The sequence below is a fragment of the Lemur catta genome, chromosome 1 (assembly GCF_020740605.2).
Source record: "Lemur catta isolate mLemCat1 chromosome 1, mLemCat1.pri, whole genome shotgun sequence".
Lineage (NCBI taxonomy): Eukaryota > Metazoa > Chordata > Mammalia > Primates > Lemuridae > Lemur > Lemur catta.
Window position 1 is genome coordinate 181,134,498 of NC_059128.1, and position 26,293 is coordinate 181,160,790.

Here is a 26,293-nt window from a genome sequence, read left to right on the forward strand (position 1 = left end):
GGAGCTCACGGTCCAGAAAGAAATGCAGCCATGGGGGCAAGTAAGGCAGCACAGTTCGTTCAGCAAGTGCAGGGACAGAGGCAAGAACGTGGAAAATCCAGCGAAGGACATGGTCGACGCTGATTGGCTGAAGGCCCAGGCTGTCTGCGAAGCGTTTCCAAAGAGACAGGGCTTATGCTCCGTCTTGACCGTGATTAGAACCCAGGTCTCCAACCCAGCCCAGGGCTTTCTACCATAGCAGGGAGAAGAACAAACACAATACTAAATCCTAAAACAGACCCCCCAGAGCAGCACTACTCAGTCACAAAGCAAACACTCAATAAGTGTTACTTGGATCCAAATCTGAACTAAAAGGAATTTCAGAAGAAGAAACAATAAGGCTGCCTCAATTCCATATGAAACTTTCACTATGTGTTTTTTCATTGAATTCCAAAATTCTTAGTGGACAGTAGATTATGCATAAGTATAATCTATCAGTAATAACATTACCAAAAATTATTTTACTCATTATTCTAAATGCTTTAACTGTTTTTAAAAATGTACCTACCTTCACTTTGGTTCCAACACTGATTCTTGCCTGTTGGCCCATTGCTAGAAAAGTGATAGAAATCTTGTCTTGTTCTAAGATGCGAACTCCAATATGATGGTTCAAAGCCAGAAAGACAGGTTTAAATGAAACAAATGGTGAGGAAGTGTTGGAACTTGACCAATTCCAAGCCCTTATTCTGTTGCCAGCTTGATCTGAATATTGACCTCCCAAGATATTGATGTATACCCTGGGCAGGAAGGAAATTAAAAAATCATAAACAGTAACACTATAATCCAATGATGGAATTAGCCCTGTCACTTGCTAACCAAGGGGAGTAACAGTTTATGTTAGCCAATAGCATATGAGTGGTGGAAACTTCAGATAATCTTAGAACTGATAATACTATGACTGAATTCTACACTAATTTGAAGTACTGGGTCCAATTCAAGGCTGTACTGATAAACTAAAATGATTCAAAGGATGGAACTGGGATGGTAAAAGGGTCTGGGGGGATGAAGAGGGAGGAGGGAAAGTTTAGTCTGGAAAAGAAGAGATACAGGAGAGTGGGCTATTCCTGAAAGAGGGGGAAAGACCAGTGCTTAGATTTTCATCATGCCAAAGTGAAGACCAGTGGGTGTAAATTGTGGGGAAGCCCAAGTTGACATCAGTACGAGAAAGCTGTTTTCTAACAGTGTCCACCAACTGGGAGTCATGTGTCCTTCTGGGGGGCTTCTCATCAGGGCTGGGGGCGGGGAGGCTCAGGAACACCTCTGAGACCCCTGTAGTAGAGAAGAGCTCTGGAAGGAGCAGAAGGTGGAACTGAGACCAACTGGTCCTCCCCAATCTCTTAGCATCACCAACGCCCCTTTTTACTACATTACATTTAGCCCTGCACAGGCTGAGGCTGATGGCAGTAATCACAGTGCCATTCTATTCAGCTATCTCCTTGTCATATTCTCTCACCCTCTTCCATCTTGGATCACCATCCCCATCTTGAGGAAAGAGAATAGGTATAGTTCTGGGTACTTAGAAAATTGGCTTAATGAATTAAAAAAAAAAACAAAAAACTAGATGAATTGGCCATGAGGGCCCCGTATAGTAAGATAACTAACATCTTATTTCCCCAGTATTGATTAGTGGTAGTAATCTAATATCACAAGCACAAATGAGAAACTGAGGTGATTATCTTATTGTATTTAGGAAGAGAGAGATTTAGTTTTATCTTGAAATGTGGGTGAAAATAATATTTAGCTAAAATTATCTAGATAAATCAGTGCTTTGTTTATTTAATAAACATTCTTTGGGTCTATACCATGTAAGATACACTGCTATGTAGTGGCAAAGATTTAAGATGTGCCTTTAGGGAGCGTCAGTCCAGCAGGGGAAATGGACTTGGTACATAAAAGCCAGATAGAAAGTCTATGAAAATATCAAGGAGCCATGCCAGAGTGCCCGGGAGTTCACTTTGTGGATCAGGGGATTCATAAAATCAGTCTAGAAGAACCAACTGGTTTCTAAAATGAATATTGGTGACAATTAATATAGCACTTCACTAAATGTAATATAGAATTACTATTGAATCCTGAAAGGTAAGTAGAAATTTTCTTTCTTTCTTTTTTTTTTTTTTTGAGACAGAGTCTCACTCTGTTGCCCAGGCTAGAGTGCCATGGGGTCAGCCTAGCTCACAGCAACCTCAAACTCCTGGGCTCAAGCGATCCTCCTGCCTCAGCCTCCCTAGTAGCTGGGACTACAGGCATATGCCACCCTGTCCAGCTCATTTTTTCTATATATATTTTTAGTTGTCCAGATGATTTCTTTCTATTTTTAGTAGAAACAGTGTCTCGCTCTTGCTCAGGCTGGTCTCAAACTCCTGAGCTCAAGCAATCCTCCCGCCTTGGCCTCCCAGAGTGCTAGGATTACAGGCGTGAGCCATCGTGCCCGGCCCGAAATTTTCTAATATACACAGTGGTAATGGATTGACTACTGCTTTGGACTAAAAACCCAAATAGCTCACTGTGTCCTAACTTCCTCAAGTACTGGCAGTATACAAACATTGCCGATTATGGGCAGAGTTCCCCAAAATGAGATTGTTATACCTGCAAATAATGTAAAGGGGAAGAAGGAGATCTCTTCCTGAAAAGCTCAAAAAGTTTAAGTTGTGTTTGAAACTAGAACCCAAATGTCACTTTGTCAGGCTAAATGAAGTAATATAAAGTCATAGAGTATGTACATTAATAGATCAAATTGGGATCAGGATAATAATTTCTTTAGAGATTTTTTTTTTTTTTTTTTTGAGAAATGGTCTTGCCCTGTTGCCCAGGCTGGAGTGCAGTGGCATCATCATAGCTCACTGCAACTTTAAACTCCTGGGCTCAAGGGACCTTCCTGCCTCAGCCTCATGAGTAGCTGGGACTACAGGCATGCACCACCATGCCCAGCCAATTTTTCTATTTTTTGTAGAAATGGGATCTCACTATGTTGGTCAGGCTGGTCTAGAACTCCTGGCTTCAAGCTATCCTCCCACCTCGGCCTTCCAAAGTGCTAGGATTACAGGAGTGAGCCACTGTGCCCTGCCTTCTTTAGAGATTTTGTTTGTATATTATTGTTGTTGGTTGTGGCTATAGGAAGCTTACTAGTTAGGACTATATCTCAAACAATAAAAACATAGTGTAGCAACTGTCTATTGACAAATTATTTCCATAGATGAAGCAGCATGATATCATCAAGGCACAGGCTCTAAAGACTGCCTAGGTTCATATGCCAAATCTCTAGAATTACCATATAATTTATTAAGATTTTTTATTATAATTATATATTTCATATTTTCTTACTGTTTATAGAAAGAATATACTGAGCTTTGTTTTATATGGTAGCTTGGGATTTTTCTGAGAAGCATATGGAATGGCATAAACCAAAAATGTCTCTGAGTTGAATGTTACTATCTAAAGACCACAAACTTAAATAAATCTTCTTAAAGCCATTCATATAATTTAAAAAGAAAAATAAAATTTCACACAACCAAAAAACCAAAATGGCCACAAAAGGAACCTAGAAGCCTACCAGACATTTCCATTGGGGTGATAGCAGGAACTTCTGCCAGAGGAATCCAGCACTGCCAGGATGTCAGGGTTGGTGGGCACATCTGCTTGGACTATACATGTGAAGCCATATGTCTTGTTGGGCACTCGGATGATGGCTAGGTTTCCAGATGGATAGCTGAGGTCAGATAAGGTCATGTAAATTGTTCTAACGGTCCTTGACTATTCTGGAATAAACTTATTTAATGAGAGAGCCCTATGAAATCATAAAGCACTCCAAATATGGGAAGTACTATTATTACAAAAGGATTTTATGCTTTTTATGTGGATCAAAATATATTTATGAGATGCAAAAATCCCTAACAAGATATTAATAAATGAAATCTAGTAATATATAAAAAGGATTATGCACCATGATGAAGTTGGGTTTATCCCAGGAATGTAAAGTTGGTTTGATATCTGAAAATCAATTAATGTAATATACCATATTAATAGAATCAAGAGTAAAAAACATATGGTTATCTCAATAGACACAGAAAAACCATATGACAAACTTCAACACTTCTTCACAATAAAAAGATTCAATAGACTTCGAATAGAAGGGAATGTCCTCAACCTGATAACAGGTATCTACAAAGAATCCACAGCTAAAATCAATGGTGGAAGACTGAGTGCTTTCTCCCTAAGATCAGAAACTAAACAAAGATGTTATCTTACCACTTGTATTCAACATTGCACTGGAGGTTCTAGCCTTGGAAAGTTTAGGAAAGAAAAAGAATGAAAGGCATCCAGATTGGAAAGGGAAGTAAAACTGTACCTATTCACAGATAACATGCTCTTGTCTATAGAAAATCCTAAGGAAACCATGAAACAATGTATTAGAACTAATAAATGAGTTCAGCAGAGTTGTAGGCTACAAGATCAATGTACAGACATAAACTATTTCTATACACTAACAGTGAACATCCTAAAAATGAAATTAAGAAAACAATTCCATTTTCAATAGCATCAAAAAGAACAAAGTATACTAAGGATAATTCACTAAATGTTAATACTCAGTTTGTGTCTAGGCTGGTCAGAAGTTCAGAGATAAAGTAAACACAAAATTGATTCTAAGTCATTTTGAAACCAGCCATAGCCTTCAAGAGAGTTAAGAAGAATTAAAGTCAGTGCATGAAATAATAACTAATAATAAAGGCTTGGTAAGTTATTTTAAATTTATCGATATAATTAAAACAAACCCTACACTCGCATAGGGCTTAGGGAACTAAAACTTCATTACGCTTCCTATGCCATGAAAGTCATTTTTCTGGTTTATTATTGGGGTTTGACTGAACATTTAGGAAACTATGACTAAAAATGACTTTCTTCTACAAAGGAAGGGCCTCAGTTCCTGAAAAAAGTCTCCTCATTTTTTTGCTTTTTGTTTTTACTTTCCTCAAGAAATTAAGTAAGTTATATGTTGAAATATTAAGTAAATAGCCTGGTCATCAGGCAGAAGTTCAACTGATTGATAAAAAAAAGTGTTCCATGAAATTAATATTGAATTTTGGTATTACAAAAGTACATGCTACTCATGGGTGTGAAAACTGGTACACACTTTCTGGAGGGTGGGGGTTGGGCAGGATGCAAAATCTATCAAAGCTTTAAAATGTCCAAACGTCTTACCCAGAATTTCTGCCTTTTGGTATTTAATTCAAAGAAATAAATGATAACTGCAACAAAGTATGCACAAAGCTGTTCATTTAGCTGTTGTGTATAATAGCAAAAATTTTGTGAAACCACCTCTGTTCAGTAATAGGGGATAGATAGATTAAATGAATTATAGGGAAATACCATGTGGTTATAAAAATGGTATCTCTATATTTATTGAATGTTATATATTTCTAACATTACTTATTTTGTAATATCATTATATAAAGGAGCCAGTTATGAAATATGAATAAATAGTTGGGAAATTGATTTTTTTTTTTTTTTTTTTTGAGACAGAGTCTCGCTGTGTTGCCCGGGCTGGAGTGAGTGCCATGGCGTCAGCCTAGCTCACAGCAACCTCAAACTCCTGGGCTTAAGCGATCCTACTGCCTCAGCCTCCGCAGTAGCTGGGACTACAGGCATGCGCCACCATGCCCGGCTAATTTTTTTTGCTATATATTTTAGTGGGCCAGATAATTTCTTTCTACTTTTAGTAGAGACGGGGGTCTCGCTCTTGCTGAGGCTGGTCTCAAACTCCTGACCTTGAGTGATCCACCCGCCTCGGCCTCCCAGAGTGCTAGGATTACAGGCGTGAGCCACCGCGCCCGGCCTGATTTTTAAAGAACTATATATATATATGCTCATAGACAGAAAAAAGTAAGGAAAAATATATTTTAAAATGCTAACAGCTTTTCTCTCAGTGGTAGAATTTGAGGGTAATTTTTTCTTTATATTTTTCTGTATTTTCTTTCTTTATCTTTCTTTTTTTGAAAAAATAGAACTAATAAAAATAATATGTTGAAAGAAAGGATACAATATTTGCGTTGTCCCATCTGGAAATGAAGTCAGAAACTTGCTCCCATGTTTGTAGTACTTCTCTAAGAGCTCGTTTCCCATAATCTATACACCACAGAAAAGAAAACACTTAACTGTGAATTGCTTCAGATATCAAACAGTAAGTATGACAACAATGGACATAGGTTGGTTGCTAGAGAGTGAATTTTTGGCCCTGCTTCAACACCAGAGGACAATCCTTAGCAATCATGTATAGATGTCCCTAACCACTGCAGTATAACACGATAAAATCTTTCTGATAGAAATCTGACATTACATATCTATTTGAAGTAGGGTTTTTTTGTTTTTATTTTTAGTTTTTTACTTTATACACATATTACTATAAAAACAAAAGAAGATAAAAACCAGCCCCAGCACACACATTCTATATCCTGATTGAAGTGTTGGTACAACACTGTTTAATTCTGTTAAAATTCTTAGAACTAAACATCTAAAAAGGGTAAATATTACTAAATGTAAATTTTACTTCAATAAATTTGACATAAAAGAGAAAAAAACTTCAGGATAAGTTGCAGCAGCTGGTATCTCTTCAGAGTTACTCTTGAAGTTCATTTGAGTACAACACTAGTTGAGTATGGGAAGGTGAAGAAAGACATACAGGGAGATATTCCTTATTATATCTCCAAGTTCAACTATTTTGTATGTAAGTTTCAACAGGGAAATGAATTTTTACCCTACAATATTTTATAATAAACTGAAGATTCAATTTAATTCTATTTATTACTAATCTTGAACTGAACTAAAAAAGATAACAGGAATTCCTAGGGCTAAATAATGAAATGATTTAAATGTTCGTGTAAATATTGCCATTTATTTTGAAAGCTAATACATATTTTTACTTTTAAAAATTATGAAATATGGAATACATTCAGATAGCGCTAAAACATGCTATTTCTTTAATGCGTAATTATAAAGCAAACACCCATGTAATCACCATCCAGGTCAAGAAACCAAAAAATGCTGACACTCTAGAAGCCCCTGTTCCAATGTGTCCATGCCAATGTCAACACCCTTCCTTCCTAGGTGTAACCACTAGTCTGATTTCATAGTAATTGCTTTGCTTTTCTTTGCACTTTTATGATTTATAAACATTATAGTTTAATTTTCCCACTTTTGAATTTTACATAAATGAAATCATACAATATATATTTTTATGTATTGTTTCTTTCTGTAAACATTATGTTTTTAAGATTCATACATGTCCTAGTATGTAGCTGTAATGTAATAATTTTCATATGTGTATAGTATTCCATTGTATGAATTTATCACTATTCATTTATTCTTCATTCTATTGTTAATGGAAATTTGGGTTGTTACCAGTTTTGGGCTATTACAAACAATGATACTATGAACATTCTTATACATGTATGCTGGCACCAAGTTCCTCTAGGATATTACACCCAAAGGTGGAATTGCTGGATCCCAAGGTATACCTATCTTCCACTTTACTAGATAACACCAAAATGATTTCCAAGTTGTGCCAATTCACACTTCCATTAGAGGCAAATAATAGCTAATGTTGCTCTGTATCCTTTCTAAAACTCAGTACTATCACATTTTACATTTTTTAACAATATGGTTGGTATGTACTGATCTCTGGTTGTGGTTTGAATTTCATTTCCTAGGTTGCTAATGAGGTTGAGCACCTTTTCATAATGTTTGTTGACCATTTGAAGTTTCCCCTTTGAGAAGCATCTGTTCAAATTTTTTGGGGCCCATTTTTCAGCTAGGTTGACATTTTTTTCATGTTGACTTATAAAATTTTAATTTATCAAATCCTTTATGACTACTGCTTTTTTCTATCTGTTACTGAATCTTTCCCTAACCCAAGGTCATAAAGCCATTTGCCTATTAATATATTTAAAAAATCTTTGTAGTTTGCATTTCCCTTTTATGTCTTTAATCCACTTGAAATTGATTTTTACATATGGTGTGAAGTAATGGTTCCAATTTTATTTTAAAAAATATGGATCCCCAATTGTCCCAGCACTATGTATTAAAAAGACTATCTTTTCTCTATTATTGTGCAGTGCCACTGATGTCATAAATCATGCATGTATGCATAAGATATGCATGTATGCATAAGTCTGATTCTAGACTCTTGATTCTGCATGTGGATTTCTTTGTTTATCCTGCCCCAGCACTACACTGTCTTAATTACTATATTTTGTAATAGATCTTAATATCTGGTAGAGCATGTTCTCCTCTCCCCAGGCTCTTCCTTCTTCAAGAGTGTTTTGGTCATTCTAGGTTCTTTACATTTCTACATATATTTTACAATCAATTTATCAAGACTTCCCTTCCCCCAACACACACAAATTAACAATCTTCCAATCTTGTTAGGATTTGATTGAGATTGTGTTACATCAATAGCTCACTTTGGGAAGAATGTCATCTTTAAAATATTTACTCTTCCAATCCAGGAACATTAGATCAACTTTGTTAACTGGATTATTCAAATGTTCTATAGTATCACTACCATTTTTTTGTCTTGTCCTCTCAATTATTGAAAGAGATAGGCTAAAGTATCTCACTATGATTATGGATTTCTTTGTTTTTCCTTTTACTTCTATGAAATTTTGCTTTATATATTTTTGAGGCTGTGTTAATATGGGAAAAATATTTTATAATGTTATATCTTGCTGGTAGATTGAAATTTTATCATTAAAAAGTGGTCCTTTTAACTAATATCTCTAGGAATGCTTTTTAACTGATATAAGTAAAAGATAGAAATAAAATCTTTTAGTTAGTATTTTTATGATATATCACATTTATATTTAACATTTATATCTTTATTTAATATTTCTGTGTCATATTTAGATATGTTTCTTGTAAACAGTATATAGTAGAACTAGTTTCTTTTTTTAAAAAAGTCTAATCTGATAGTCTTTGTCTATTAACTGAAGTATTCATCTATTTACATATAACTACTGACATTCCTTGATGCTATTTGTTTCCCTTTTATGTGTTTTTTTCCCTTATTCTTTCTTGTCATTTGGAGGTATTTAAAACAAATCAGTCTATTTTTTGTTCCACCTGTACTAGCTTGGAAGTTATACCCCCTGTTTCTACTATTTTTCTGGCAGTCCAAGGAATTTCAACAAGCAAAATTAATTTATCAAGGTCTGAAGTTAATCTGTTTATTTGCCCTTCTCCTGAACCAAGGACTTTAGAACACTATAATTGCATTTAGCTTTCTTTCCAATTTATGTCCTAGTGTTGTCATGCATTTTTATTCTATTCTGTTTTTTGAAACTACACAAACCACTATAATTATTGTTTTGCCAGCCCACTTTCAGTTTTATCCATATACACCATACCTGCATATATGGTACATATGCTCTTCATTTTTCTTGAATCGCAGACTATCTAATTTCCAAAGAATAGTCCTAAGAATTTCCTTTAATGAAGGGCTACTAGTGACAAACTCTCTGTTTTTGTCAAAAAATGTTTTTTCTGACATTTTCTGACAAAATATCTTTCTTCTTTTAACCAGATGTAGAATTCTAGATTGGCTGTTATTTTCTTTCACCCCACTGAAGACATTCTACTGCCTTTGAGCTTCTATTGTTGCTGTTCGGAGGTAATCTGCTGGTTTCACCTTTAAATGTAAACTGAACTTTTATTTCTCTATTGCTTTTAAGGCTTTTTTTTTTTTTTCTCTTTGGTTTTCTGCAGTTTTATTATGATGTATCTAGGATTTTTTTTCCCCCATACTGCTTGGGATTCACTGAAATTCTTATATCTGTAGATTGGCTCTTTTATTAGTTCTGGAAAATTGTCATTCATTGTCTCTTTAAATATTACCCTCTGCCTGATTATCTTTTTCCTTTTTTTCTGGAATTTTGGATCAATTGCATTTTAGACCTTAGACATTTCATTTTATTTTTGTATCATACACTCTCTTCTGTATTTCTTACTTTTTTTTTTTTTTTGTCACCATAGTGAATTCCAACCCCCCCCTCCCTTTTCCAGGGCATTAGTTCTGTCTTTAGTTGGGTCTAAACTGCTTTTTAACTCTCATCTTTTACATTTTTAATTTTAGTTGTATTTTTCATTTCTGTAAGTTCATTTTTTTTTTCTTTTAAAATCTGCTGTCACTTTACAGTTTTTGGTTCCCTCCATATATCTTCAAGGAGATCTTTTATTTTCATAAACACAGATTACTTAATTTTCCAAAGTCTTTTCAGTGCTCTTCTTATTGGATTATTCCTCTGGGTTTTTAATTGTAATGTCAAGTTTTCTTGTGTTCTTGGTTATTGTTCACTGTGTGCTGCTAATTGAACTTGAAAAATAATTTGTAGGAGTAATTTGAAGGTTGAATGAGTGACTTTCCTCCAGAGAGGATTTGGATTTGCTTCTGTCAGGCATCTGGGTTTACTGCCACCCCTTAAATTCTGTACCACCCAAGAGAAATAAACTAGGTCTCAGTAATTTAATTTTGGGGAATCTATTTTGAGGAACTATACTTATATAGAAATGTGCTTATACACAAAGATATTCAAAGAATATCTATACTGTTAAGTATAGCAAAAAAATTGTTAATAACCTATATGCCCAAGAACACAGGAATGGTTAAATAAACTATATGAAAAACTACATCACTATTAAAATAATGTTAATGTAAACTATATAATATCATGGACAATTTCTTTTTACTATTAGGTTAAAAAGAGATAAAAATTACATATATGATACAATTATAAGTATATTGACAAAAACTTATGCAAAGAAAAAAGTCTAAAACAGTGCTAATAGAACTTTTGATTACAATATAAATGTTCTGTGTTATGGTCACTGCAGTATGGTAACCACTAGTCACATGCAGCTATCTTGGACTTGAGGTATGGCTAGTGCAACTGAGGAATTACAGTCTTAATTTTATTTAATGTTAATGTATTTACATTTAAATAGTCATATACAGTATTTTTTTTTTTCTTTTTTGAGACAGAGTCTCACTCTGTTGCCCAGGCTAGAGTGCCGTGGCGTCAGCCCAGCTCACAGCAACTCAAACTCCTGGGCTCAAGCAATCCACTCGCCTTGGCCTCCCAGAGTGCTAGGATTACAGGCGTGAGCCACCACGCCCGGCCATCATGTACAGTATTGCCACCATATGGGTGATAGAAGTCTAGAAAATATCAAAATATTAGTGTTTTGGGGAAAGTGGTTGGGAATTTTGGTAATCTCTCCTTTTTAATTTTCTAAGGGTTTCAAATGTTCTTCAATATGCAACTATTACATTTTAAAGTAAAAAAGGCTTTAACCACTTAACCAAAATGTAAGACATTCTGACACAGTCTAGTAGAAGTTAAAAGGTCAACTCTATACCAATTGTTTTTTTGACAAATTGTTAAATGTAGGCCAGACGCCGTGGCTCACGCCTGTAATCCTAGCACTCTGGGAGGCCAGGCGGAAGGATCAGTTGAGCTCAGGTGTTCGAGACCAGCCTGAGCAAGAGCAAGACCCCGGCTCTACTGAAAAATAGAAAGAAATTAGCTGGACAACTAAAATATATATAGAAAAATTTAGCCGGGCATGGTGGCGCATGCCTGTAGTTCCAGCTACCTGGGAAGCTGAGGCAGGAGGATCACTTGAGCCCAGGAGTTTGAGGTTGCTGTGAGCTAGGCTGACACCACGGCACTCTAGCCAGGGTGACAGAGTGGGACTCTGCCTCAAAAAAAAAAACAACAAAAAACAAACCCAAATTGTTAAATGTGTCATGTAGCCAAACTTCATGAGAGCTTTTAGAATTTCAGATAAAGTCACATGTACTCACTTTTAAATTGGTACTAATCGATCAAAACTTATGTGCACATATGGAAGTAACATTCATCGGGTGTCAGGCAGGTGGGAGAGGGGAGGAGGGGATGGGTAAATTCACACCTAGCAGGAGTGGTGCATGCTGTCTGGTAGATAGGCATGCTTGTAGCTCTGACTTGGGCGGTGCAAAGGCAATTTATGTAACCAAAGCATTTGTACCCCCACAATATTCTGAAATAATAAATAAATAAATAATACATTGGCTTAATCTTTATTATTCTAAAATTACTTACTATGATTTCTCATTGCAATTATTTGACCAATTATATTTATATATAAATTCAAAATTAATATCAATGAAAGTTAACAATATTTTTAAAAAATAGCAAGTAAAAAAATTACAAGTTAATTACCTTTCCACATGCTATCCTAGAATCACAACTAACAATGGACATGTCACTATTGTTTAGTTGAAAATCAAATAGTATGTCTTTAGGTGGCTCTGTTTGGGGAATATCCACGGAAAGTTGATAAGAAATCATGTTTGCGTGCTTTGAATCTACTGGGAAAAGAATCACATGAAAGTAAATATATGTTTTAAATTTTCTAAAATCTCTCCTCTAAAATAAAATTTCCAACCCCATTATAAATGCATTAATTCATAAGACTTTTTTTAGAGGAAGAAAAATGTCAAACTTCATTAAGTTAGGGAGGGACTTCTTTTGTTAAAAAATGAAAATATTACTTTGTTAAAGAAGAAAAATGACAATTGTCATTAAGTGGAATTTTCTGGCCTTTAGTTGTAGTAGGAAACAGTTGAATATCAAGAAACTTTACATTAGAGATTTAGTTACAAAAATAAAGTAAAAATATATCTTCTCTAAGTATCTTTTCAATAAGTCTGAGTGGTAGAGGAGGAGTCTGATGCTCAGAAAGATTAAATAACCTGAAATCAGACAGCCTGTAAGGAGAAAAGCAAAGATATAAATCCAGGACTTCTGATTCTAAAATCAGTGCTCCTGGAACTGTACCAGACTACAGCTATACTGGCCAACTGACTGACACAAAGCAATATATGAAGAAAGTAATCTATTTTTGACAGATTTTCTATACCCATGCTTGAAAACAAAATGGAAAGTGTGCTTAATAAAACAAGAGACAATGAATTCAAAACCTGTTTGCAGCTATCTGTAAAGTGCTCTATAGATGTTGCTAATTTATTTCACAATAATAACAATGAGATGAAGACTAAGACCTCCAAAAGCCAGATAGCTGGAAACACCAGACTTTCTGTGCCATTTTGAGTGATGCAGGCTTTACTGTACTTAGAAATAAAATTTTTCAATATTATTTTTTTAAATACACCAATTTTATCTCTAACAAACATCTGAGCTTTCTGGTGTTGTACAGCTGGTCTATAATATCAGCATTGATAAACTCACCTTCTTCAGAGAAATTAGGGTGTTCATTTGCTATTATTGCAAACTGTTTGGCAATTTGTCTCTCCTGTTTTCTACAAAATCAAAAAATATCATGCATAAATCTGAAATGTGGTCAAAGCTTAAAACAGTATACTATACATTTCAACTGCTTAAATGCCATCTCCTCTCGGTTTTAGCTGTTATTGTGAATCCAGCCTATTTACTCAGAGCACATGGGTCTCTACTCTGTTTACTGGACACATTTCTCCAACATAAGAATTCTGGATTGTCCTGATAGTTTAGGATTGAGAAATTTCTACTTTAATTCAGTGAGTTCAGTGAGTTTACTGAGTTTGTGGGACCTTTTGAATCTCATGACACCCACCAGGAATTGTAATAGGTTTCCTTTGGCCAATTTTTATTTCTTCACAGGGGCACATCTTCAAAATTATGTATTTTGAAAAAACAAAGTTAATTTTAGCAAAAGCTTTCCAGTTAAGTTGGCCTATCTGAGTTGACTATCAAAGGCTCAGTGTTACCTCTTCAGGGCTTTTTCCTTTGCCTTGAGTCTATCAGCTTCACTGCCATGGGCTGCATGAGGTGTAATACTGATTAATTCAGCTTTAGAGTTTTCGATATTTTTTTGTTCCTCATAGATATAGTCAATCAGATTTTGGAAAGGCATACAACAGCAGGCCTGAAAAAGAGAGAGGTCATCTTCATCTCATCAGTCCTAGATGAAGATGATTAGAGGGGACACAAATGGCTAATGGGGTTTCAATGATAATTTATCATAATTCTTTTTTTTTCCTGGTAACAGCTTTATTAAGGTATAATTCACACACCATATAATACACCCACTTAAAAGGAACAGTTCATTGATTTTCAGTATATTCACATAGTTGCACCACCATCACCACAATCAATTTTAGAACATGCAACACTACACATTAACAGTCACTTCCCATCCTCCCTTCCTCCCAGCCCCTGGCAACCACTAATCTGCTTTCCCTCTCTCTAGATTTGCCTGTTCTGTACAGTTTATATAAATGGAACCATACAACATGTGGTACTTTATGACCAGCTTCTCTCACTTGGCATAATGTTTTCAGGGCTTATCCATATTCTAGCATGTTTTAGTGCTTCGTATTTCTTTTTATGGCTGAATAATATTTCACTGTGTGGATATACCACATTTTATTTATTCATTCATCAGTTGATGGATGGTTGAGTTGCTTCCACTTTTTGGCTATTATGAATCATGCTGCTATGAACATTTGGGTGCAAGTTTTTTTGTGGACATATGTTGTCAATTTTCCTGGGTATAAACCTAGGAATGGAATTTCTGGGTCATATGGTAAATGTTATGTTTAACTTTTCAAGGAACTGCCAGACTGTTTTCCAAAGTGACTGCACCATCTTATTTTCCCCCTCAGCAGTTTCTGTGGGTTCTAATTTCTCTGTATCTTTGCCAACACTTGTTATTATCTGTCTTTTTAATTTACCCATTCACATAGTGGATATAAAGTGGTGTCCCATTGTAGTTGTGATTTGCACTTCCCTGACATCTAACACATAACTCTTTTCAAAATAGCAATGCAGGGGAAAGATACAGGAGAAAATACTACATCTGTTTAAAAACAGTGTTTAAAAATAACACTATTTCCTCAGCAAATCTGTTTTAGAACTTACAGGTCCTGTTGGTTCAGAGCCATAGCAAATATCCACATTGGAAAAAAATGCTCTTAGATCACCTCCACAAAATTCACACTCAGGTGGTATCTCCTCCTCTTCATCCTTCAGAGAGAGAGAATAAAATGAAGACCTGCCTGCAAGGAGACCCAGAGGCTCTGAGGACAGCCTGTATGTAAATGGTGTAAGGTGCTTGAATATCATTAACTCTTTCAAGAAATGCTGGGTAAGAAAAAGCCTTGACATTACTGTGCAGGCCACCATGTACAATTACCTACTTTCTGAAATAAACAAGAGCTTTTTCTCAAGAGGATCCCTGGGTTGGAGTTCTGAATTCTGTCTGTGCTGTGAAGGTAATTCAGTAAAGGGGGGAAACAGGACAGAGCCAGAGTTAGGGGCTCAGGTGACTCAGTGAGAAGCTGATACACTGTGGCCATGGCAGTGACCTGAGGTCACGTCTGTGCCTGCCCAGGCTGCTAAGCAGATGAGTGGCCAAGCCTCAGCACAAGCCTCCAGGAAGAGACCCAGATCATGACTTGCAGATCATGAACACCACCAGGGCTTTGGTATTTGCCATGGAAACCATCCTCTGAGACTGGTAAAAGTGCCCAGCCTGGGGCTAAACAGTGACTGAGGTGGCCGGTGCAGGAGTAACGTTCAACATCTTTAGGCCACTGAAACTACCCAATAGTGAGTGGTGCACAGTGCTGAAAGCAGGATGCTTGGAGAGTGAAGGCTTGCAATAGAGAGATGATAGAGGAAAATCTAGGATAACTGTCAAATGGTGGAGCAGGGTAGAAAAAGAGCTTGGCAAATGCCAGGCCATCTACAACCTGTTCTATACAAGGGACTTGGTAGTGAACTCAGCCCATGGTCCCTTCACCCTTCACTTGGGGATGAAGCAAGAGATACTTCAAAAGACCGTGAGTGTTGCTGGGATCTGCACCTGAAGAAGTTGTGGCTGGAGAGAGAGCTGGGAACACTTTGAACTAGACGAGTGTCCACACTAGACCTGAAGGGTCTGCTGAGGAGCAGGAGAACATGGCCTTGTCCAGGTGCCAGTTCAGGGACATCTCCCTGGAGGAGAGGAGAGGTCATGTCCAGGCCCATCTCTGGGTGTCAGAGGAAAAGAGTATAACACCAGATCAAAAGACTTCCCTGGATACAAGCCTTGTGATTCAGAAACAGAAAGGTACTATGTTTAAATAAAGAATTTCAGCCTAAAGAGTCTACAGAGTGACCATAAAGTTTAGAAACCTGGATAAATATAAACAGTAAATGTTTATATATATTACCTGATATATTTAATGCATTGCCCCTCATGAGTATTGCTTAGTTCAATGTGCTGTACACAATGGCAATGAACACCACATCAATGCAGCCACACAGCATATCCATGAATCCCTACGCATGCATCTGTGAGGCTCTGCCTCACATGATTGCTATCTCTTATTGTCAGTAAATACACCTGCACCTTTATCATACACAGAAGAAGTCATCAAGAGGGTTCAGATCTGGGCAGCAAGCAGTTCTCTCCACATGGCCATGGCATCCAATCCAGGTTTGAAAATAATCATTCCACCATGCTGGTGTAGTGGGGTGGTGAGCCACCCTGTTGGAATTACTGAGGTAACCTGCATCAATTGGTCACTTAACATGATCAAATATGGCAAATGTTCTCCTGTGTTTCCAGGCTTCGTAGCCATTGTTACAGGTTGAATTTTGTCCTCCCAAAAGACATTTTGGAGTCCTAACTCCTGGTACCCGTGAACATGGACTTTATTTAGAAATGCATTCTTTGCAGATGTAATCAAGTCAAGATGATGTCATTAGAGAGGACCCTAATCCAATATGACTTTGAAAATCCTCCTTAGAAAAGAGGGCCATTTGGACACAGACAGAGAATGTTGTGGCGGGAGAGGCAGAGACTGGAGTGATGCAGCTGCAAGCCAGGGAATGCCAAGGACTGCTGCCCACCACCAAAAGCCAGGAAGAGGTAAGGAAGGATTCTTCCCTTCAGATTGGCCTTGTCAATACCTTGATTGCAAACTTCTAGCTTTCAGAACTATGAGACAATAACTTTGTTGTTTTAAGCTGCCTGGTTTGTTGCTTTGTTATAGCAGCCCTAAGAACTAGCAGAGCCACCCTAAGTGCTGTTCTAAGTAATTGAGCTCTTTGGCTTTTTTTTCTTTTAAGATATATTCACTGTCTATTGTACACATCATTATGTGGCTTTTTATGTTATTTTTTACACCAATAATAAAAATATAAATTAAAATCACCTTGAAGTTAATGTCTAAATTGGAACTCTCTTCTTTGTAGGCCAGAATGGCTGGTGGCCCAATGCTGGGTAACGTTCTTAGAGAAGGCTCAAATAGTGTTATGAAGTCTTCCTTAAACTAAATTTTTAAAAAGAGGGAGAGAGAGAAAGTTGAAGACTGAATAAGCTATTTTTATCGTGAGAACAGTGTACTATTTGGTATGACAAACATTTCTTACCTCCAGCTCATATAAAACACTTAGTTTTGGCTCTTCTGGATTAATTACCCATTTTTCTGAAGAGAAAGGATAGATTTAGAAGGAAAGAAAACTTTGTGCAGTGCATTTCACTTTCTCTAGGTAGAGGTTCTCTCCTGACCCCATCCTCCCAGCCCATAACACATACGCTATCTATTAATAATTGCCCTGACCCTACATTTTCACCACGTTCCTGCCCGTATTCTTAGGGGACTGCTTTCCTAAAGGGAGTGGGCGCTGCGCAAGTTATAGTTGGTTCTCTAGTTCTCTACTGGTAGTTTGCCTTTGCCATCCAAAGGGGATGATGTCGAACCTCTATTTACCTCTTAATTTAGGCGCTAGACATTCAGGTTCACCTTCCTTCTCTGCAGAGGCTATTCTCTCTGTAAAAAAGAGTGTGCATTTGTCATCAATCTGGCAACGTAGAAAAGAAGTTGAATGTAAAAGAAAATATTGTAACCGGCTTCATGAACAAACACACGATGAAACTCCAAACATATTTTCTCTGAAGCTTTTTTATGGTTTGGTTTCCCAGGCCAGTAAGGCTTGACAACCAGAATCCTGTTAACTTTTAACTAACTACTTGACCTTTTGAGTTGTTTCCCAGAAATGGCGGAATTTCTGCAAGATAAAGGAGTTAAGACTTTTGGGAACTGTTGGGAAGGGATGATTGTAGTTTGCAATGTGAGAAGGACATGATATTTGGGGGGCCAGGGGCAGAATGATATGGTTCGGATGCTTGTCCCCTCTAAATCTCATGTAGAAATTCCATCTCCAGTGTTGAATGGGGGCCCTGATGGGAGGTGTTTGTTTCATGGAGGTGGACCCCTCATGAAAGGCTTTCCCTGCGGTAATGAGTTCTCGCTCTGATAGTTCACGTGAGCGCTGGTTGTTTAAAAGAGAGTGGCACCGCCCCCCTTGCTCACGTGCCTTCCCTCAGCATGTGACACACCTGCTCCCCCTTCGCCTTCCACTTTGATTGGCAGCTCCCTGAAGTCCTTACCAGAAGCAGACGCTGGAGCTGTGTTTCTTGTGCAGCCTGCAGAACTGTGAGCCAAATAATCCTCGTTTCTTTATAAATTACCTTTATAATGAGGCTTCAGGTATTCCTTTATAGCAGTGCAAAATGGACTAAGCAAGGAGTGGGGTGTTGCTATAAAGATACTTGAAAATATGGAAGTAGCTTTAGGACTAGGTAACAGGCAGAGGTTGGAAGAGTTTGGAGGGCTCAGAAAAAGATAAACGGGGAACGTTTGAAACTTCTTAGAGACTGGTTAAGTGGCTGTGACCAAAATACTGACAGAAATATGGACAATAAAGGCCAGACTGGTGAGGTCCCAGGTGAAAATGAGGCCAGGCTGCCCCTCCCATTGCAGGCCCAGAGGCCTAGGAGGACTGAATGGTTTGCGGAACCCGGGGTGCCACCATCTTGTGCTGCCTTGGGAGGCTGCTGCCTGCTTCCCCGCTGCTCTGGTTCCAGCTACGGCTCAAAGGGCCCCAGGGAGCTCAGGCGGCTGCTCCGGAGGACGTAAGCCCTAAGCCTTGGTGGTGTCTGTGTGGTGTGAAGTCTGCAGGCACCCATAATGTGGGAGTGGTGGAGGCTTGATGGCTTCCACCTAGATTTCAGAGGATGTATGGGGAAAACCTGGGTTCCCAGGGAGAGGCCTGCCACAGGGGTGAAGCCCCCACAGAGAGACTCTACTGGGGAAATGTGGGGTTGGAGCCCCCATACAGAGTCCCCACCAGGGCACTGCCTAGTGGAGCTGTGGGAGAGAAGCCACTGCCCTCCAGACCCCAGAACGGTGAAGCCACCGGCAGTGTACACCCGCAGCCTGGCAAAGCTGCAGGCACCGGACTCCAATCCTTGAGAGCAGCCCTGTGGGCTGTGCCCAGCAAAGCCATGGGGGCAGGGCTGCCCGAGGCTGTAGGGGCCCACTCCTTGCGCCAGTGTGCCTAGGTTGCAGGACATGGAGTGCCTTTCCTTTGGCTGATTTCTCCCTTTTGGAATGGGAATGTTTACCCAATGCCTGTACCAACATTGTATCTTGGAAATAAATAACTCATTTTTGGCTCATGGGTGGCAGGAACTTGCTTGTGTCTCAGGTGAGACTTTGGACTTTTGAGCTATTGCTGGAAGGAGTTCCACCAAGACTCACCATTCCTCCCTACTTGTACACATTCCTTAACCGCTTATAAAAGCCCTTACTCTCCATTAGTCAGGGAGACAGATTTGAGGATAACATCATCTGTATTAAAAATTCCTTTCTTCCTTGGCAATCTTTGTCTCAGTAATTAGCTTTCTGTGCAGTGAGTAACAGGACCTAGGGCAGAACTCCCATGTAGCAATGTGGATTTTGGTAGCAATGTATCTCTTGGAAAAATAAGTACCCTTACTGTGTTTATCTTTTAATTTTAATTATTAAATAAATTTAATTATTTTAATTTTTTGGCTTTTTCCAAATAACATTTCATCAACAAGGAATAAATGGAAAAAACTCACCACTTTATCACATTTACAAATATTACCCTGTTCCTTTCTAGTCCTAGAATATAATAGTCCCCCCTTATCTGTGGGGGTTATGTTCAAGACCCCTAGTGGATGCCTGAAACTGCAGGTAGTACTGAACCCTATATATACTATGTGTGAATATTTTTCCTTTTTCACAATTTTACAGGTAGAAGATTCATTCTTACCATAGATCTTAGTAAACTCAGCATACAAATTTTTTTCTTTCCTTATTAAGTTGAAAACCTGCACTTTTTCACTTAAAGAAATCTCTTTACACCTTCTCTTTGGCATATCTGAATTGCCAGCCTCGCTATTCTTGCACTTTGGAGCCATTATTAAGTAAAATAAAGGCTCACTGAACACAAGCCTGACAGTTGATCTGATAAGACAGCTACTAAGTGACTAATGGGTGGGTACTGTAGACAGCGTGGATGTGTTGGACAAGGGGATTACTCAGAGCCCAGGAGGGAGAGGGATGGCAAACTATTTCATCACTCAGAATAGTGTGTAATTGAAAACTTAGCAATTGTTTATTTCTGGAATTGTCCATCTAATATGTTTGGACTGCAGTAGAATGCTGGTAACTGAAACTGCACAAGGCAAAATTGTAGACAAGGGAGTATTACTATGGATAAATATTTTAACTGGTTATGTTTATGCTTTGCATACTCTTTGTTTTCTGCTTCTTTTAAGTACTATCTGTCTACTTTATGTCTGTAGAAAAATCTGTGTGAGATTTTTCAGGTAGGAGGGTGCTGGGGGTTCTAGTTCAAGACAGTGAACTAAAGCACCAGGAATACTCCCTCCTTAAATTCCAGAGCAGCACTGGAAATGGGGAAGGAGGCATCAGTCTACCAGCAACTTCCAGTAAACGTCTAAAAGATTGAAAGCAGATAGGACTGGAATGGCGAAAAACTAACCAGAGCAACTTACAATGGGACAGAGGCAAAGGAAAGAGGCTCTGAAATGCAAGGGGCTCATTTCCCACCAAAGCCAGGACAGTGAGAGCTGCTGTTGGAGGAAGAGGCAGGCTCCAGAAGTTGATTTATTTTTTGGAAGGTGAGGGGCAATGTGGAGTATCTGAAAATATTTTAAATATGTTTTAAGCATTTGTCCAACAGAAATGCCAGCACGGATATAAAAAAATTAATGCACAAGGCTTTTCATTAAATTATTATTTTGTTATAGGGAAAAGCTCAAAAAACACATCAAAACAAGAACAATCCTTAAATGACTACCAATCTGGTTTATTACATAAGTCCCAAAATCTGTATATGAGGGAATACTATGCAGTCATTTTAAAGAATTAGATCAATCATTTCTGACAAGGAAAGATGTCCATGATACACTGCTATCTGAGTTCATTTGGGCTTCTAAAACAAAATACCCTAAACTAGGTAACTTACAAACAACAGAAATTTATTTCTCACTTTTATTTCTTGGACTGGAAAGTCTAAGATCAAGGTGCCAGTAGATTTGGTGTCTGGTGAAGTCCATTTCCTGGTTAATGGTTGGCCTTCTAACTGTGTCCTCAAATGATGGAAGGGGTGAGCTAGATCTCTGGGGCCTCTTTTACAAACTCACTAATCTCATTCATGAAGGCTCCATACTCATGATCTAATCATCCCCCAGAGGCCTCACCTCCTTATACCATCACATTGGTGATTGAGTTTCAACATACCAACTTTGGGGCAACAAAAACATTCTGATCATAACAACTGCCAGGTAAAAAACATTAAAGAAGGCCAGGCATGGTGGCTCACACCTATAATCCTAGCACTCTGGGAGGCCGAGGTGGGAGAATCACTTGAGCTAGGGAGTTTGAGACCAGCCTGAGCAAGAGTGAGACCTTGTCTCTACAAAAAAAAAAAAAAAAAAAATAGAAAGAAATTAGCAGGACAACTAAAAATAGAAAATTAGCCGGGTGCGGTGGTGCATCCCTGTAGTCCCAGATACTCAGGAGGCTGAGGCAGCAGGATTACTTGAGCCCGGAAGTTTGAGGTTGCTGTGAGCTAGGCTGACACCACAACACTCTAGCCCGGGCAAGAGTGGGATTCTGTCTCAAAAAAAAACATTAAAGAAGAGGTAAGACACTATTCACAGGAAATGTAACTGTCCAGTAGATTTTCAACTGACAAACCATTAGGATTAATGTACAGCAAGGGGATCAGATACAAAATTAATACATAGAAATCAATAGTTTTCCTATACATTGACAATAACCAATTAGAAAATAGAAAAAGAATTCCAATTTTTCCTGAAAAAAAAAATGGAGATGTACACTGAATTCCTGAAAAGCAATACTTAATATTAAAAAGATAATTATTCCCCAATTAATCTATATAGTCAATGTAATTCTGATGGGATTGTTCAACGGAATTTGACAAGATGATTCCAAAATACTTTTGGAAGAGCAAATGCCCAAAAAGAACTAGGAATAATATGTGGAAAAAGAATAAGGAGGTGACCTGTCAAATGTTTTAAAAAGAAAAGAAAAGAAAAAAAAGAATAAGGAAGAAATTGTTTTATCATATATTAAATATGTAAAGCTATAGAAATTAAGACAATGTGATATTAATATAGGAAAATATGAAGCCATTCACAAAAATAAAGTCCATGTTGATTAGGGTGCTAAAAGTAAATAATAAAATCCTATAAGTTTTAGAAGAAAATATAGGAAAACATACTTATAATCTTTGATTTGGGGACGGGATTCTTAAACCACAAAATATAAGAATCACAAGGAAAATATTTACATCAAAATTTAAAATTCCATATGACAAAAAACTACCACAAGCAAATGTAAAATATGAAAGACAAACTGGGAGGAAAATTTTGTAACATATACAGCATTCAAAGAAGTATCAGAGATATGTTAAGAGCTGAAGGAAGGAAGAGAAGAAAAGACAACCTAATGGAAAAATGGGCAAAAGATGTGAATACTCGTTTGCTTAATCCAAAGAAGATATTCAAATGATCAAAAAGACATATCCTGGCTGGGCGCGGTGGCTCATGCCTGTAATCCTAACACTCTGGGAGGCCGAGGCGGGCAGATCGTTTGAGCTCAGGAGTTCAAGACCAGCCTGAGCAAGAGCAAGACCCTGTCTCTACTAAAAAAAAAAAAAAAAAAAAAAATATATATATATATATATATATATATATATGAAGAAATTAGCTCGAGAACTAAAATATATATAGAAAAAATTAGCCAGGCATGGTGGCACATGCCTGTAGTCCCAGCTACTTGGGAGGCTGAGGCAGGAGGATCCCTTGAGCCCAGGAGTTTGAGGTTGCTGTGAGCTAGGCTGACACCATGACACTCTAGCCCAGGCAACAGAGCGAGACTCTGTCTCAAAAAAAAAAAAAACAAAAAAAATCCTGTTAACAAGAAGCTCAACCTCACTAGTAATCAAGGAATACTAAATAAAATAATAAGATACAATATAAGTTCCACCTACCAAACTGTCAAAAAGGTAGAAGAGTAACAAGATCAAATACTGGGAAGGGTAGAAAAAGGGTAGTCTCAACAACCCTTTTGGTGAAAACAGACATTAGGTCAGCTTTTTAGGAAGGTGATGATCAAAATGTGGAACTTTACACCCAGCAATGCCACTTTCTTGGTATCTGTCTCAGAGAAATACTTGGATGTATATACAAAGAGGAGGATGCTTACTGTAACACTGTGGAAGTGAGAATCTGGGAAAGGCTTTATGCATTAATTGGGGAATCTTTAATAAGTAATTATACATCCATACCATGTACTATTATGCAACAATTAAAAAGAATGAGGAAGATCTGTATTTACTGACCTGGTAAATTTCCAAGGCATATTGTTAAGTGAAAAGCAAGAAGAACAACATATTCAGTGTGATACCATTCATGTAAACAACAAACAAAAAGTGCCAAAGTATCGTCCACACTTCTATATGAATGTAAATGCTCAGAAAAAGATTTGGAAAGATACACACCAGCATGAGAATAGTGGTGACCTCTGAAATTGGGGGTAATAGTCAAAAGAAACTATTGTTTGATTTACATTTTTTGACTTTTTAAAAATAAGACTGTGTTCAGATTAGAATCTGGGCTGGGAAGAAAAATAAGACTATGTTTATGTATTCATTACCATTAAAAGCTTAGGAATGAAATGGAGTGTGGGATATGATTCCATTTTTATTCTACACTTCAATTCCCTTCTCTCACTCTCCCTTGAGCCCATTCCAATCAGGCTTTCATCCCCACAGTTACACAGAAGCTGGTCCTATCCACATCAGCAGTGATCCCCACATGCTAAATGTTGCAGTCAGTTCTGGCCCTCATCTTCCTGACTTCTAAGTAGCATTTGACCCAGTTGATCACTCCCTCCTTCTTGAGACTCTTTTTTAGCATCTAAGGGCACTTGCCTGGTTTTCATTCTATATCATTGGATGCTTTTCCTCAGTCTCCTCCTCATGTCCCTGACTTAACAGTGGAGAACTGCAGGGCTCAATCCTTGGGCCCTTTCTCCTTTACCAACTTTTCTCAGCAGCCAGCAGTCATTAAAATACAAGGTGGATTGCTACTCTTCTGCACAAATCCTCCAGTGACTTCCCACTTCACTCCCAGTGAGAAAGATTTGCTTCTCATTCTCTCTTCGACGTCATGCCCTAGGATTCTCCTCCTTGCTTATTCCACTGTAGCCACAGTGGCCTCTTCTGTTCTTGAAGGAGGCAGTTGCTGTTTCCTTTGCCTGGAACACTCTTGCCTTGAGATCGCTGTGGCTCATTCCCTTACTTCCTTCAGGTCTTTGCTCAAATATCTCTGTTCTCAGTGACGATTTCCCCGGGCACCCTGTGTAAGCTGGTAGCCCTCCCCCCCCCCACACATACACTGTCCATCCTCTTCCCTGCTTTACTTTGCTCCTCAGCACTTACATCATCTAATGTATTATATATTTACTTATTTTGTGTATTATTTATCTCACCATCACCTCCACCTCCCACCGTTAACATCATTGAGACATTGGTTTTTTTCATTGCAGGTTCCCTAGAACAGGGCTTGGCCTATGATAGTTGTTTGGCAAATGGTAGGTGCTCAATAAATATTTGATGAATAAGTGATATAACATAAAACTTGAATATAAAATTTGAAAAGGGGCTAGGCATGGTGGCTCATGCCTGTAATCCCAGGACCTTAGAAGACCAAGGCAGAAGGATTGCTAGAGCCAAGAGTTTGAAACCATGTAACATAGTGGACTCTGTCTCTACAAAAAATAAAAACATTAGCCAGGCATGGTGGTGAGCACCTGTAGCCCAGCTACTCAGGAGGCTGAGGCAGGAGGATCACTTGAGCCCAGGAGACAGAGGCTGCAGTGAGCTGTGATTGTGCCACTGTAATCCAGCCTAGGTTACAGAGTGAGATCCTGTCTCAAAAAAAAAAAGAAAAAAATGCTGAAAGGCACTATACTAGGATAAGTTAAAAGTTTAATTTTTTTTTTAGCATATCCAAGGTATTAAAAAATTTTTAAAAATTTTTACATTATCTACCTCTTAATGGTTTGACATTTTAAAAACAGTGTGAATGTGTTACTTCTATAGTAAAAAATAAAGATGTGTATCAAAAATATAATGTCAGATTATTTCTTGATGTGAACGTAAATGCTACCATTTATTGAATACTAAATGCCAAGGAGTTTAAATATTTAATCTCATTTTGATCTTCATAACAATACTGTGACAGTATGATTATTACCAAGAGATGAAGAAACTGAGACTGAATGAGGTTTAAGTAACTTGCCCAACATCACATTGTTAGTCTGTGCTGGGACCGGGATTCAAATCTAACTCTATTGACCTTCAACACCTGTGATACTGCCAACTTGAAATCCCACCTCCCAGCAAAGCTAAGAAATCAAACTACTCACTTGCACGCTTTTTACCGGACAAGTGTTGAAGCCAACTTTCTTCTGTTTGTACTGACACTGGAATTCCTGGATACAAACCGTGATAGATACTTCTGAAATTTAGACAAAATATTAGTTTTGAGAGTACACCAATGTAGTTGTTAGCAGGTCTTCTAAATATAGTACCTTTAACAAATAAATATGTTAATACATAAAAGATCTTGATTCTATTTTCTTTGAAATATTTTCTTCCATTCTTATCTCTTCAGTAAATTTAGGCATAGTGTGTTTGCATCAAACCTGTTCTTTGGAAAGAATTCCTTTCTAAATCCCAGTGGCTTCCAATACCATATTATCTCCCTCAGGGAGTAAATTACTACCACTGTATCCATACATTTGTGG

General features: G+C 37.7%; 1 protein-coding gene across 2 annotated transcripts in view; it reads right to left on the reverse strand.

Moving 5' to 3' along the window:
- ERICH6 (glutamate rich 6) overlaps positions 1–26,293 on the reverse strand; it is a 34,935-nt gene that overhangs the window by 2,931 nt on the left and 5,711 nt on the right. Inside the window, exons 3-13 of one of the 2 annotated variants that reach the window (XM_045539468.1) lie at positions 25,913–26,004; positions 17,828–17,887; positions 17,487–17,542; positions 17,270–17,386; positions 14,988–15,092; positions 13,835–13,992; positions 13,317–13,387; positions 12,288–12,433; positions 6,074–6,159; positions 3,590–3,745; positions 548–776 (exon numbers count right to left, since the gene is read on the reverse strand). In XM_045539468.1, coding sequence (XP_045395424.1) covers positions 548–776; positions 3,590–3,745; positions 6,074–6,159; positions 12,288–12,433; positions 13,317–13,387; positions 13,835–13,992; positions 14,988–15,092; positions 17,270–17,386; positions 17,487–17,542; positions 17,828–17,887; positions 25,913–26,004 — 1,276 coding nt within the window. Of the gene's footprint in view, positions 1–547; positions 777–3,589; positions 3,746–6,073; positions 6,160–12,287; positions 12,437–13,316; positions 13,388–13,834; positions 13,993–14,987; positions 15,093–17,269; positions 17,387–17,486; positions 17,543–17,827; positions 17,888–25,912; positions 26,005–26,293 lie in introns of both variants that reach the window. The other variant, XM_045539467.1, reaches the window with a different exon arrangement.